Genomic DNA, 15,812 nt, shown 5'->3' with positions numbered 1-15,812 from the left:
TTTATCCACTTTATGCTGGATTTATTAACATACGTCGTTTCCTCTTCTCTCATTCTTTTTTTACAGGCATGTAGTGTAGTCTTCCTGCCATGTGGAGATGGAGGAGGAGTAAGCCTATGGGGATCCCACGTTGCACCTGTTGAGTCCTCAGATGCTATACCTCCATTTCCTTTGTTATTTCAGCTGAGCCTCTTCTTCACTTTGGGTTGTAAGTGTCCTGACCAAGATCCTTTCAGCTTAACAGAGCTGTGGTGGGCTTCCCTCTTTCTTTCCCCCCCCCCCTTTCTCTCGCTCACTTTTTTACTCCCTGCGCCACACTCTTGTCTCTAAACACACACGTCTTTCCAACCCTCTGTCTACCACATCCCCCTCCCTCTTTCCCCATCGCTCTGTGTCTCTCTCTCTTGCTTGCTCCCCCTCCTCTCTCTCTCTCTCTCTCTCTCTCTCTCTCTCTCTCTCTCTCTCTCTCCCTCCCTTCTCTCCTCCCACTCAGTCTGTGAGCTGCACCCCCCCTTTATTCTGTAGAATTCTCCATCCCACTAAGTTCTTTGCCTGTTGAGCTCAGACACTTTTTATCCCTCCCTCTCTGTCTGTCTCTCTCAGTCAGTCCCTCTCCCTCTCTCTCTCTGCCTGCCTGCTAGCCTGCTTGACTGCCTGCCTGACAGACTGCCTGACTGCCCTGACTGAGTGACTTTCCAGGCCCAGCATGGCTGCCTCTATTAGGGGCACGTTCCTGTGTCTGTCCCTGGTGCTGCTGCTCCTCAGCCTGGCCTGGGCTCACTCCCTGGCGGGCCCGGCGCCGGCGGCACCACACGCTGCTGATGCTGGAGAAGACAAAGAGTTGGTGGAGGCTGAGAGCCAGGGAGAAGTCTCTCTACGACAGGGTGAGGAGGGCCAGGCAGTACTGGCTCTGGATGAACCCAGCGTAACTGGACTACAACGAGTTCTGGGCCAGGGACTGGTCAAGGTTAAGAGGGCTGCAGAGGACGGGGATGAAAAAAAAGGTAAAACTCCTGATGTGTTTTTTTTACAGAGGTGTGTAAAGTAGAGGTAGAATTGTTAACAGATGTAATTACAACACTAGTATGATATTATAGGTAGTTGCAACTCAGTCATATTACACTACAAGTGACTTTGAAAGTCACTTTGGTTATACGGCGTCTGCCAAATGCAATGTAATGTAATGTAATGTAATGTGATGTAATGTAATGTAATTACATCTATAACAGTACTTACTTGTGCTTCATATACCTTTATATCCTGGTGCCTGAGGAGCAACAGATAGACTCAATACAGCCCAGTGCATTCAGCCTGTTGTGATTAGAGTCATTCATTTCAATGTGCATTGAAAGTGTTCTATCTCGTCTGACATTTGTAAGCGCATAGATTGCATTCTTTCATTCATTCATTCATAATACTACTCTTAGTGACTGTTGCTGGTTACTGTTACCGGTACTTACTAGTACTGTTTTACAACTGTGCGTTTTTGGATTAATTGTACTGATGGTTTTAAGAATGAACAGAAGAGGAGTGGTTTGTACACATCTGAAAAATCTTATTCAGTGAGTTGAGGTGTTGGTTGTGTGAAATACCAGAGAGAGTTGAGCTAAACCAGAAACCCATTTGCTCAATGACATGCCAAAACCTTTAACACACACACACACACACACACACACACACACACACACACACACACACACACACACACACACACACACACACACACACACACACACACACACACACACACACACTCAGATAGGCACGTAGACGAGCACAGTCATACATACACAAACAGAAAATCACAGTCAATCACAAGCAAGCATGCGTGAACAAATTCTCTCTCTCTCTCTCCCTCTCTCTCTCTCTCTCTCTCTCTCTCTCTCTCTCTCTCTCTCTCTCTCTCACTCACTCACTCACTCACTCACTCACTCACTCACACACACACACACACACACACACACACACACACACACACACACACACACACACACAAACACACACACCTGTCAAGTATTCAACTCCCGCCAACATGTCGTCAGTGAGTCGGCTAATAACCAGGATGACAGCTCTTTCATCTTGCCTGCATATAGCGAGCACAGTCTTGCCAACGTCCTACATGTAAACCAGACAGCCAATGTTAGCATTAGGGGGATAGCAGCAGCTCTCATGGTTATGAATTGTACACGTGCAGATGGCGATTAGGCGTACGTGAGGCCACAGAGTAGGCCAGTACAAGGTTTCCCCCTCAAACAGAAAAAAATAGCTGACTCTACAAAAAAAGTTAAAACGCAACAAAAAGCTCAGCAGCTTTTGCTATGTCATCCCTCATTAAAGTTTAATGTGTCCAGTCCATCCGCAATGGTAGATCATGGAAACATTTGACTGCACTTACTTTCCGTGGTCTTCTGGTAGTTGGTTGCTTGGTTGGTTGTTCTATGACTAAGTCTTTTGGTGTCTGCTTAGGAGGGAAGTCTTCCCCCCCCCTCCTCTAACCACGTTGCTGTGGCATCACTGTCTGCCCACACCCATGCTTGTCAATGAGGGAAACAGGAGGGGCCGGGGTGATGTATTTGACCAAGCCTACCCTGTAAACATTTGACGCTTCCTCAAAGAACAGTCATGTATAGTTTGTGAAAGTTCTCTGAAGAATCTAAAGTTCTCTGAAGAATCTAAACAAAAGTTCTCAGAGGAACTCCATGGTTCCTGAGAGAACCTTCAGGTCCAATGAATCTTCAGCTGGGGTGCATTTCTGAAAAGCGTAGTTGCTAACTATGTTAGCTGCTTTGTTGGTTGCAATGCAATTTCCCATTGGCACCTACCAAGGTTGCTAACTGCTAACAACTACGCTTTCCAGAAATGCACCTCTGGTTTGTCAGGGGAACCCAAAACTTCTCCAAATAACTCAAAAGTTCTCGGAAGAACCACAGGGTTCCTTAGCTTAGAGAATCTTCCAGGGTTCATTCACAGTGGTAATCGAAGGATTCTTCAAAGCGCCTGTAGGTTCTTTAGTGTGCCACATGGGGGAACCTTGAAAGGTTCTCTGAGGAAACTGTAAAGATGCACTGTGTAAGATTGTGGCCAGAATAGGTATTGTAAGTCTGCTTCTCATTGAATTTGTTCTGCCTATTGCCAAATTTGATCTTTTCATGAATATTTACTAAGTAATGAACTAGTATTTACTAGTATGACCAAAGTACAGTAGGTTTTGCAGATACAAATATCTATTTCTGGACATTCAAAATGGCAGACCATGGAGAAGATTCCATGTTCATGCATGAAAAGCGCAATTTTCCCAGCCATATTGAATACTTAGAATTTGATGGTGGTGGTAAGTAGGCCTATTTGTTAAAAAGGTAACATTTGTGAATGGGCAGCATTCTGGAAATGAACTGTACTCAAAATATTACATGGTGCACCTTTAAGGAAACCTTGGGGTTCTTCCAAACCATGGGGGTTCTTCTAGGTTCAGCAGAGAACGTAGGGGTTTCCTCAGAGGGTTCTTGGAGGAACCTTTTCATATTTACAGTGAACCCCAGTGACTATAAACTTTACTCCCTGTCCTCACAATCAAATCCATCCACTATAAAACATCAAGTATTTCCTATGGCTTTTGCACGGTTGATGCATTTCTGTAGCATTATATGCACACATCCGCAGGCTACAGTAGATTGACAAAGGTCTAACAAAACCATTAGATACAGGAAATTTAAAAGCAGCGTGCATGTGAGTAATGTTTTGCAGTGCTGTTACGTAACCGTGAGGGTGTAATCTCATATTATATGGCTCTTGTGGGTTTAGATAGACAGCACCGTGAGCAAAGGAGTTTTGGGAGCTTGGGATGAAATTTGTGTGTGTGTGTGTGTGTGTGTGTGTGTGTGTGTGTGTGTGTGTGTGTGTGTGTGTGTGTGTGTGTGTGTGGGTGTGTTTATGTGTGTGGGTGTGTGTGTGTCTGTGTCTGTGTCTGTGTCTGTGTCTGTGTCTGTGTGTGTGACAGAGAGAGAGAGAGAGAGAGAGAGAGAGAGAGAGAGAGAGAGAGAGAGAGAGAGAGCAAGTGAGACAGGTTGAGAGAGTGTGTGTGTGTGTGTGTATGTGTGTGTGTGTGTGTGAGAGAGAGAGAGAGAGAGAGAGAGAGAGAGAGAGAGAGAATGGAGTGGAACTTTCTGAAATGGAAAACATACTCGTCTCTTCCTATTGCGAGAGTCGTGGACAGACTTACCTTGACATCATGCCACGGCCCTAATTAGATTACTGCACATTCACCTGCTGCACATCACCCAGTTGGCATTATTCTCCTCAATAATGGCTTTATTGTTCTGGACTCTTTTTTTTACCCAAAAATGAAAAACACTCATACGTTGATCTTTTGCCATATGTGATTTTAAAAATATCGACCACAGACTGAAAAAGTCAATGTAATGACTTCCATATAGCTTTCCGGTCAGTCATTAACGTGGCACGTAATTGGCTGAGTAAACTGTCGGCGGAAATAACTCCATTTTGGAAGCTGAAAAAACGTTCAATTTTGGCTGAATTCACTAGCCTAGCATTTCCCATTGAAATGACTGCAGGCAGGACTTATTCACTCTCTCCAGTTCTTACACTACCTCCATGTTCTCAACGCCCCCCATGGGTCTCCTCAACGCCCCCGTTGAGAAACACTAGGTTAAGGGGTTCTTGGAGTGATGGTGTGAGTATGCCTCATGTCTGAACTCATTCAACAGAGGATGAATTCATCTGAAAGCAAAGTGTAATGGAAAGAGTTAGCTTTTTACCCCTCTGCAGAGAGAAAGACGATCTCTGTTACTGTAGCACAGAGTCACCAAGTGACTCATATCTCTCAGCAGGATGTGTCTCTGCTTCTGGTTATGTGAAAAAGATGATCACACTGAAGCTAACACTGATGATGGGCTACACCAGAGCCGTATATTAAGAACGTTTGTCCCTTGTCTGTCGGTTTTATTTACTTTTTTCGGCTTTGTTTAATATATTTTTTGATTTTGCATTCAGCTCATGGACACATGGACATGGATACTTCTAATCCGAATAGAAAGGGAATACTTACTTAATATGAAAAGAAAAACTTGTATAAACGCCCTGATTCGGAATAGAATGTGATCTGTGTAGACAGAAGACACAAACATTGTATTCCGAAGAATAGTCTAATTGGAATAGAAAAAAGCTTACTGAGAAACTTGGTGATGGAGACAGAGGAAAGGGAAAGGTTTAGGAAGGGGATAATACTGTGGGTGAATAACGGTGTACATCTTTGAGAGTAGTTAAGTGACAGTGAGACTAAGATAAAAATGGAAAATGCAGGAAGGTGTTGGAGAAGATGAGACACAATTTATACACATTTGGCTGTAGTTGAACGTCTAAGGACATGTCTCTCCTGTTAAGTTACAGTACGAGACAGAGCCTAACACTGACACTTATTTACTATTTACTTCGAGACAAGAAGAATGAGGAAAAACATAATGGAAAAGGAAGGGACGTATTCAGCAGGAGAGGAGCAGTAGGTACTAGGTAGTAGCCCTATCTCACGCCTTTCGTAAAGTCTTCACGAATATAATATATTAATTTTCGTGGTGCATTCACGTTATTGCCCGCCTTTCGTAAAGTCTTCACGAAAACAATAGATTCATTTTCACGCTGCCTTTGCCCCACTGGATGGTTATCCAAACGTCTGCAGGGGCGGGGAGGGGGTGCTGACAGAACACCATAGGCGGCGCTACAGCAAGACTTGGGGAAGCTAAAAAATAAAAATAAAAAAATAAAAAGGGGGGTGAGAGGAGAAACGTCATCGGAGAAACTGTTGTGGTAGGAGTGTCCGGGGGCACTGAATCAGTCGCCACACGAGACCCTAACCGCGGCTTTTGATATATTATCTGCATGACATTATATGATGTTGAAACAAAATGATGAACAAAATAAAACGGAACATTTCCATGCGCAACTACGGCCGGGTCTTCATGCTCGTGCGCCAATGGAACTCTCAAACGCGACACACACACACTGAAGGCAGGAGAGGAAGACGGCTAGTTGCCAGCAGCCAGACAATGGACTATTATCTCCCAAAAATGTCTCGAGCAATCAAATCATACACCCAACTGTCCACACCTTTGTTTCTATTGACATTTTCATGCGCTAGGTCACTCTACCTCCATCAGACCTGTATCAAAACTCGCAAAACTAATGACGAGGCAAGATGCGCACACACGGAGGGGAGACAGGAGAGCAAAGAAGCCAGCTGATTACCGTATTACCGTGCCCAAAAAATATCTTATTGGGCTATCCAACAGACATCAGATGTCATGTCAGTTTTGCAGCCCAAATAATACGAATGTGCTGTAATTTTGAATTTCTAGCTTAGGTAGCTTGTAATGTAGTCCGCTACATTTCCCAGATGGTTGTAGCTAGCTTAATATTTCTATTGGATGTAGCTTGTCTAGTGGAGCAACGTTAGCTTACTAGGTTCTACTAAGAGAACACTGTTCTCGCTGCCTCGCACTGTAGCCTACACTGTTCACTCCAGTCACACGCAGATGCCCAACAAACACAAGCGAATCTACACACATCACATTACGGTAACTAAACCACCCTGGCTGCCCACCATGAATTCAGGAAAGGTGTGCATTTTTGAAAGTGGTGTTAGCTTAGTGACAGGATAGCACAGGTGCTTCGCTTTGAGGCTAGACGGAAGAAGTAGACAACTACATCGATAATACCATTGACAACAACAAGTTGCCACCAAATAGTAAACTTAGTGCTTCGGCGAGCACATCAGGGGGAAAAACGAATTTCCTACCTTATTCTGTCCTGTTTGTTCCTGTTACTTGAAGATAGAGGCAAAATATCCATTTAGATTCGCCAAATAGGCTATCCATTTGATAGTCTGTGTGGTTGAATAACTGCTAAAAGAGGAAAATGTCAACATTGTGACCTATGGCTGGTGGAAAAAAAACGAATGATCTAAAAATGAAATGTAGTGGAATCCCAATTTATTGCAGATGTATTTTTTATCGAGATATTAAAAATTCCAGATTTCATTTCATAAGCAACGAGACCGCCTCACCGCCTGACTCTGTTGAAACCAGAACTGACACCTGAGTGGTTGGCCGCAGCATGACTTCGCCAACGAAGCATCTACTAACAAGGTGGAGGCAATTCAGCAGGAAACCCTCGTTTTGTTTCCTTGTGTGTGCCTGCGACACTCCATCGCTGGATATATAAAAAAATATGATTAAAAATATATTTTATTTATTTCTTATGACAACTTTGGGGAAGCTAAGCTTCCCCTAGCCTCTTAATAGCGCCGCCCATGCAGAAAACTGCTGATACACTCGGGACTCACTAATTCGACGCCCTTTCGGTACTTACGCCTTATGTCCCTTAAACCTAAACCTAAACCTAACCCTAACCTTAACCCTACTTAACCCTAAACCTAACCCTAACCCTAACCTTAACCCTAACCTTGACCCTAAACCTAACCCTAAATTGCTTGTTTGAAATGTTTGATTACCATGTGACGGTAGGCTACCGAAAGGGCATCAAACTAGTGGGTCGCTAGGCAACAGTCGGGCAATTCAAGTGAATAGGCAGCGTGAAAATTAATCTATTATTTTCGTGAAGACTTTACGAAAGGCGGGCAATAACGTGAATGCACCATGAAAATTCACCTATTTTTTTCGTGAATACTTTACGAAAGGCGTGAGATACGGTTGGGTAGGCTACTGTACGTGTTTGGCTATGGTTGAATATCTCAACAGGTTGCATCTATCTGGTGAAATAAGCAGACAGAATGGCACTGAGACTGCTACAAGTTACATAAGAGACAATAGACTGAGAGAAAAGGCAGGAAAGTGATGAGTAGCAATGAGTGTACATATTTGGCTGCGGTTGAATCTCTCATGTCTCTCTGGTCAAGTAAGTAGACAGAGAATGGCACTGGAACTGGCAACTTACAAAAAAGACAAAAAGGCAGAGAGAGAGAGAAAGTGGAAAATGGAGGGAGGTGTTGTAGATCAGTGGTTCCCAACCTTTTTCTTAAGGGACCCATGTTTTTACTATTGTAAGCTTTGGTGACCCAACCACGCGAGCGCCCGCACAAGACGGAGTCACAAAATGCCCTCCGTTTCCTGCGAAAACTTATTTTAGTTATTTTATTCCTCAATTCGTCTTTGGTCAAATATAGAATAAATGTTTAATGTAGCACTTACAATTTGTTGCGTCTATGCATTTATTAGTTAAATGCTTTGTCTTTTATTCAACATGGGCTATATATATTTAAAACGAAACCCCTTAAAATCAAGAGGGCTCCGCGACCCCCTGTGGATCTTTGGCGACCCATAAGGGGGGTCCCGACCCATAGGTTGGGAACCACTGTTGTAGATGATGAGAAGCATTGCACACATTTGGCTGTGATTGGTGAAAATAAACAGAGAATCTCACGCTTGACTGCTAAGATAGAGACAAGAAAAGTTTAGAGAAAAAAAAGGGAAAAATGCTGAGGGGAAGATCACAGGAGTTGAAATGATGAGAGATTTTACAAACTATTTCATCTTTGGATGGATAAACACACTATCACACTTGTGACTTCTAACACACAGAGACAAAAAGACTGAGAGGAAAGGCAAACAAAGGACAGAGCAGGAGGAGAGGAGGTGTGTAGCTGTGTAAATCTGTGACTGTGGTGACTGGAGAAGATAAACATGTGGAAAGACAGTTGAGTGAGATTGGAATGAGGAGGGTTCAGGATGAGGAGAAATTACACAGAGGCAAAAGCACATTTGTTTTGTAGCCCTGGGGAAAAAATGTACCAGGTGGTTGTTCAAACTGTGATCCAGTTTGTCTACGTGTAGAGGTGTAGAGAGACAGAGACAGAGAGAACGTGAGGGCTGACAAAAAGAAAGAAAGGAGAGAGAGAGAGAGAGAGAGAGAGAGAGAGAGAGAGAGAGAGAGAGAGAGAGAGAGAGAGAGAGAGAGAGAGAGAGAGAGAGAGAGAGAGGGCATTCTTAGTGCCTTGGCCTTCCTCCACACCTGTCAAAGCATTAACCTCACTTACCCTGCATGCACACACCATGCAACCCACACACCACAGCAGCAGGAGTTCCCAATGCAGTCCATTGTGGAACAGTCTGTTGGTTTGTGGGGGAGCAGAAAAGTTCTCTGAAGGACCTACAAGTAGGCCTACTGCTGGAACACTCAAAGGTCCTCTGAGGAACCTTCATAACCTTGTGGCTGTTCCAAGCACCTATAGATTCATCAGAAAACCTTTTATTTACATTTTTCTGTCTTTTTTCTCACAAAGACAGTGAAGAGTGACAAGAAGTGAGTGGAGATGGAGGGAAATGACCCAGGTTGCATTCAAACCCAGGTCCCCATGCGCATGCAAGCCCAAATGTGAGGGGGCTTAACACGCTGCGCCACAGCACCCCTGGTTCATTAAAGAACCTTTAGGGGTTCCGTCACGATGGCAGCTGAGGGTTCTTGGAGGAACCTTTTCATTTTTACAGTGAACCCCAGTGACTATACAGTGCCCTCCATAATTATTGGCACCCCTGGTTGCGATGTGCTAAAAGCCTTAAAATAAATTCAGTGTTTATTGCAGAAGACTACTGTCACACTGAAAATTGTAGGAAAATGTAGCCTTCAACTCAAATTAATTGTAAGAAAATAAAAAAATCCCTGACTAAAAAATAATTATTTTTCATTAAATCACATGTTCCACAATTATTGGCACCCTTAACAATTCCCAGGAAATAAATATAATTGAAGCATTTCTGTCATTTCTACAGTAGTTTACAATGTTTACCACAGTATGTAGGAACATTTAATTAGTAATTCATCACTTCCTGTTTCCCTGGGGTATAAATATGACGTGACACCGAGGCCATTTCTCTTATCCACTCTTAACCATGGGAAAGACAAAGGAACACAGCATACAAGTGAGGCAGATGTGCGTCGACCTTCACAGGTCAGGCAGAGGCTACAGGAAGATTGCCACTCAACTGCAGCTGCCCATATCCACTGTGAGAGGAATAATTAAGATGTTCAAAACAACTGGAACAGTGGTAAACAAGCCTGGACGAGGACCCAAGTTTATTTTGCCACCACGCACAGTGAGGAGGATGGTAAGAGAAATCAAAAGATCTCCAAAGTTCACTGTTACAGAATTACAACAAATGGTAGCATCCTGGGGTCACAAAGTCTCCAAATCAACCATCAGGCGCTGTCTACACGCCAACAAGCTGTTTGGGAGGCATGCACGGAGAAAACCTTTCCTCACTCACAATCATAAACGCAAACGTCTGGAGTTCGCCAAGCGGTATTGGGGCTTCAACTGGGACCATGCGTTTTGGTCAGATGAGACCAAGATTGAGCTTTTTGGCAACAAACACTCTAAGTGGGTCTGGCGTGCCACGAAAGATGCGCACGCTGAAAAGCACCTCATACCCACTGTGAAGTATGGGGGTGGGTCAGTGATGCTGTGGGGCTGTTTCGCTTCCAAAGGCCCTGGGAACCTTGTTAGGGTGCATGGCATCATGAATGCTTTGAAATACCAGGACATTTTAAATCAAAATCTGTTGCCCTCTGCCCGAAAGCTGAGGTCGTCACTGGGTCTTTCAGCAAGACAATGACCCTAAACATATGGCCAAATCTACACAGAAATGGTTCACCAGACACAAAATCAAGCTCCTCCCATGGCCATCTCAGTCCCCAGACCTCAGCCCCATTGAGAACCTGTGGGGTGAGCTGAAGAGGAGAGTACAGAGGAGAGGACCCAGGTCTCTGGATGATTTAGAGAGATTCTGCAAAGAGGAATGGCTGAAGATCCCTCTTTCTGTCTTTTCCCATCTTGTGAAACATTATAGGAGAAGATTAGGTGCTGTTTTGTTGTCAAAAGGGGGTTGTACAAAATATTAACACCAAGGGTGCTAATAATTGTGACACACATTATTTGATGTCAAATAATTATTTCTTTATGTGTGATTTTTTCCCCACTGAATAAATGTACTTGTATTGAAGGTTGGATTTTTCTCTTTTTTTCCATTAAGGTCCCATATTATTTAGAAAAAAAGAATAATAATTGGAAGCTAAAAAACACATCTCAACCAGGGGTGCCAATAATTATGGAGGGCACTGTATATAGTGTACTCCCAGCACATGACTCACACAATCAAATCCATCCACTATAAATATATTTTCTTAGTACCTTGACCCTTTTCCACACCTGTCAAAGCAGTAACCTCACGTGCCCTGCATACACACACCATGCAACCCACACACCACACCACACCACACCACACCGCATAGCAGGGATCCCTAATGCAAACCAGCATGGAGCAAAGAAGGGCTGTGTTTTTAAAGAGTTCAACCAAGTACTGTACAGACGACATGGGCGAAGCTCAAGTCTCAACATTTACTGTTCAACACCCACATGGTCTAATGTGTCATTGTTTTAGGGTGTGTGTGTGTGTGTGTGTGTGTGTGTGTGTGTGTGTGTGTGTGTGTGTGTGTGTGTGTGTGTGTGTGTGTGTGTGTCAGTGAGTGAGATGTGTTTCATGTGTGCTCCTTTCTATTTTGTGGAAGCACAACACACACACACACACACACACACACACACACACACACACACACACACACACACACACACACACACACACACACACACACACACACACACACACACACACACACACACAAAATAACAAGCGAAAGTCGACTGCTGCCAACCACTGTCCCCATCCAACATTGTGCTTGACAAATGATGTCATTTGGAGCGTAAGATTTTTGCTGAGGAAAGTCTGGGATTTTTCCCTCATTGCAGCCCATGCTGTTCTATTGAAGCGAGCCCAGTCAGAGCTTTAAATAGTGGAGCATCTGTATCAACATACTGTAGGATAGCCTTACGAATGCCAACAACACCCACCACTCCCGAGCAACAGCATTGCTAGTGCGGTCAGTCCCATCATCATAACTTTAGAAATACCTCCAGTGGTTCAAGGTGCTTGTCTTGAGGTTTTTTTTTTTAATCAACATGATGGCCTTACAGATGCCAACAACACCCACCACTCCAGAGAAACAGCATTGCTAGTGTGGTCAGTCAGTCCCATCATCATAACTTTAGAAATACCTCCAGTGGGTTCCATGTGCTTGAGGTTGTTTGAGAGCCCACAGACAGGTGATACAGACAGTGGAATCTTAACAGACTTAGTCTTAGTGCTGCCTGTTTATGGAGTGTGGAATTCTAGAGCAGCGTACCGTAACTCCAGTCGTCCATGGTGTTAATAGTTTCAATTGGGATGGAGCCCACTCAAGTGCAACTCCGCCTCACCTTGGTTATACAGTATATGTACACAGTGAAAATGCAGTGTTAATCCAACACTTAGTGTCTGGGTCCAAATACACTCTAGAAGTAGAAGATGTTAAATAGTGGAGCATCTGTATCAACATAGGAAGATGGCCTTACGAATGCCAACACCCACCACTCCAGAGCAACAGCATTGCTAGTGCGGTCGGTCCCATCATCATAACTTTAGAAATACCTCCAGTGGTTCAAGGTGCTTATCTTGAGGTTGTTTTTATCAACATAGGGGGATGGCCTTACGGATGCCAACACTCACCCACACAACTCCAGAGCAACAGCATTGCTAGTGCGGTCTGTCAGTCCCATCATCATAACTTTAGAAATACCTCCAGTGGTTCAAGGTATACTTGAGGTTTTTTGAGAGCCCACAGACAGGTGACACAGACAATGGAATCTTAACAGACTTAGTCTTAGTGCTGCCTGTTTATGGAGTGTGGAATTCTAGACCAGCGTACTGTAACCAGTCGTCCATGGTGTTAATAGTTTCAATTGGGATGGAGCCCACTCAAGGGCAACTCCGCCTCACCTTGGTTATACAGTATATGTACATCCACCCAGACAGACACTTTCTGGACACTTTCAGCAGCACTTTCTGCTGAGGTACAGGTATTTACAATACTGCAATAGGAGAAGAATTTGACCACTGCAGGTAAAGTAGGGTTCAAGTCAAGTCAAAGCAAGTTCCCATTCTTTAGGCCTATATAAAATAATTCAGCTACTGATGTTCAAAGTCAAATGAGAACTCAAGGGTGGATACCAACACGCATACACAGTCATCTGGGTGTTTATAAAGAATCAATTACCGGTAGTTATAGTTCAGAATAAGCCCATAAGTCCACAAGGTTCAGGTCCATGAGAGCAAAAGAGTTGAATGATTGGTAACACTTAGAATAACTATTCACAGCTTTATAAACACTTTATTAAGATTTAATAATAATTTACATTTAACAAAGCATTTACAAATGTTTGTAAATGACTAATAACCAAACTACGACTGCACAGTGGAGAATCAACTTCTACTGTGTGAGAGACTTCTGGTCTTTGGAGGAGAAACTTCCAGGACCCATGTGACTGCGCTGTGTCTGCTGTGTTAACATAGTATTTCTTGCCCATTTATAAACATTTGTAACATTTGTAAATGACTAATAACCAAACTACGACTGCACAGTGGAGAATCAACTTCTACTGTGTGAGAGACTTCTGGTCTTTGGAGGAGAAACTTCCAGGACCCATGTGACTGCGCTGTGTCTGCTGTGTTAACATAGTATTTCTTGGCCATTTATAAACATTTGTAAACATTTTGTCGATAATTAGTTATTTATAAAGTGTCTATAAAGCTGTGAATAGGTAGATATTCTGAAGTGTTACCGAATGATTCAGACATTGAGGTTGAGGTGTTTAAGAGCATAAGGAGGGGGGGCGGGTTACATAAAAGTGACCTTCTAGCTGTTTATGAAGCATATAACTCTCGTCTAGTCTATGACGTTCAGGTCTGTGAGGGGAAAAGAGGTGAGCGATGCAGACAGTGTGTGTGACCTTAGCACTAGTAAAAACTGCCTGTTTAAGGACTGAGTAAATTGGGGAGTTCTTTCCACATAAGACTTTACCCCTCACACTCACTCACACAACAGAGCATTAAAGGCACAGTTAGCAGAAATTGGCTGTGGGTGTATTATTTGCGCCAAAGGAGCAGTGATACACACGCGCGTGCGCACGCACGCACGCACACACACGCACACACACACACACACACACACACACACACACAAAAGACACACACACAGACACACACAAGCACATGCACAGGAACACACTTATGCTTGGAAACTTTGACAGATTTATCTGAGTGTTAGCCAGCAGTCTCAGTAGACATAAGCTGTGTTCCCTCTCCCCTGCTCTGTCCGACGGGCCAACTATGCAGGAAGGAAACAAACGAAAGCCACAGACAGTTGAACCGGTCTGAAAATGTGGCCTGCCTGCCTGGCCCTCCTTGGAGTGCTTGCATTAAAAAGAAAACGGGAAATAAATACTGAGATCCTGCACTTGGTTTAGATTCGGCATCCTTTCTGTTTTTGTTAAGAGCAGCAGTTTTGCAGAGCGACTTTGCCGTCTTGCTGGCCCTTCTTTTGGTTTTGTCACAGAAGCGTAGTGTCAGGGTTTGTTTACAACAATATAGCAAAATGTGACAAGAGACACGCAATTAACTCACCGAAGGTCATTGGCGCTTTGACATCTACCTCCATCTTAAAGCCACACGAGATCTTTTGTAGAAATTCTGGTGGTGGGAAATTGGAGAGTGTCACTGAAGATTAAAGGCATGGCCATTGCTCTGCATTTTGTTTTTGTTTTCACATATCTGCATTGCCCAAGACAAAAACAGAAGTTGACGTGAATTGGACAACACAGTGTGTTGTTACTACTTACAACTAGCACTCATATTCCGTTAGTTTGCAAAGTGTGTCCACTGCATATTGACACTAATGCTGAGACCACATGGTTGACTCATGCTCTCCATGTGTTCAACCCCAGCAGTCGTTTCCACAAATGCGAAGCGGTTGCAATGTTAGGTCGTTCTGACATTGCTTGTCCTGCTTATATTGAGTGGTTATAGTCCACATAAGGCAGCAAAGTGATTTTTTTTTAAAGCGCCTTTTACTTGTGGCTTCTTCATGCAGATAGGTCCGTCAACATGGTCCTGTTCACTCTGCTGAAAACATGCCAAGCAAATCATTTTTAAAAGAAGTGTTGCGTTTACATTGTAGCCCCTTAATGCGCACCGTACCTCCAGTGGCACGCTGTAATAGTCATTGAAATGTACCTACCATAGCACTACAATACTATGACACAACACAGGCCCTTTAGTAATGCACCACGACTTGGTCATTACCATACTGGTAACAACAAATGTATAAAGCCGCGTCTTAAGGGGCTAAGAGGACACATTTTCCTACCACTCCAGGCCTCTCCTCATTAGAAGGCTGTCCTCTTCAAACAACACTGCCGATTAAAACTATCTAGATAGAAGAACCAAGAACATGGGGGATGAGCCGTTCCTATCAGGCGCTGTCTCTGTCACTTGGCAAAGCTCCATCACTGGGGTGCATTTCTCAAAAGATACGTTGTTAGAATGTTAGCAACTTCGGTAGTTGCCAATGGGAAAATGTAATGAAAACAACCAAGTAGCTAATGTAGTAAGCAACTTTGGTTTCGAGAAATGCAACCCTAGGTTGTTATGGAGTAGAAACGCACATTACTTTGCCTCCCCACAGAAGTAGTATCTTTATTCTGGAAAATCTCACCATACCAAAAAGAACGTCTGCAATGTTAGTGTTTAGCAGCCACACACACAGACACAGACACAGACACAGACACACACAGGCACAGACACACACACACACACACACACACACACACACACACACACACACACACACACACACAC

At 43.7% G+C, this 15,812-nt stretch overlaps 1 protein-coding gene across 1 annotated transcript in view; it reads left to right on the top strand.

Moving 5' to 3' along the window:
• The first annotated feature begins 487 nt into the window (after positions 1-487).
• aebp1b (AE binding protein 1b) overlaps positions 488-15,812 on the top strand; it is a 44,850-nt gene continuing 29,525 nt past the window's right edge. Inside the window, exon 1 of the mRNA XM_063195332.1 lies at positions 488-1,004. Within this exon, the coding sequence (XP_063051402.1) occupies positions 707-1,004 (298 nt within the window). The 5' untranslated portion in view covers positions 488-706. The remainder of the gene's footprint in view (positions 1,005-15,812) is intronic.

The sequence above is a fragment of the Engraulis encrasicolus genome, chromosome 3, assembly GCF_034702125.1.
Source record: "Engraulis encrasicolus isolate BLACKSEA-1 chromosome 3, IST_EnEncr_1.0, whole genome shotgun sequence".
Lineage (NCBI taxonomy): Eukaryota > Metazoa > Chordata > Actinopteri > Clupeiformes > Engraulidae > Engraulis > Engraulis encrasicolus.
The sequence above is the reverse complement of the archived record's forward strand: the minus strand, read 5'-3'. Positions and strand labels throughout refer to the sequence as shown.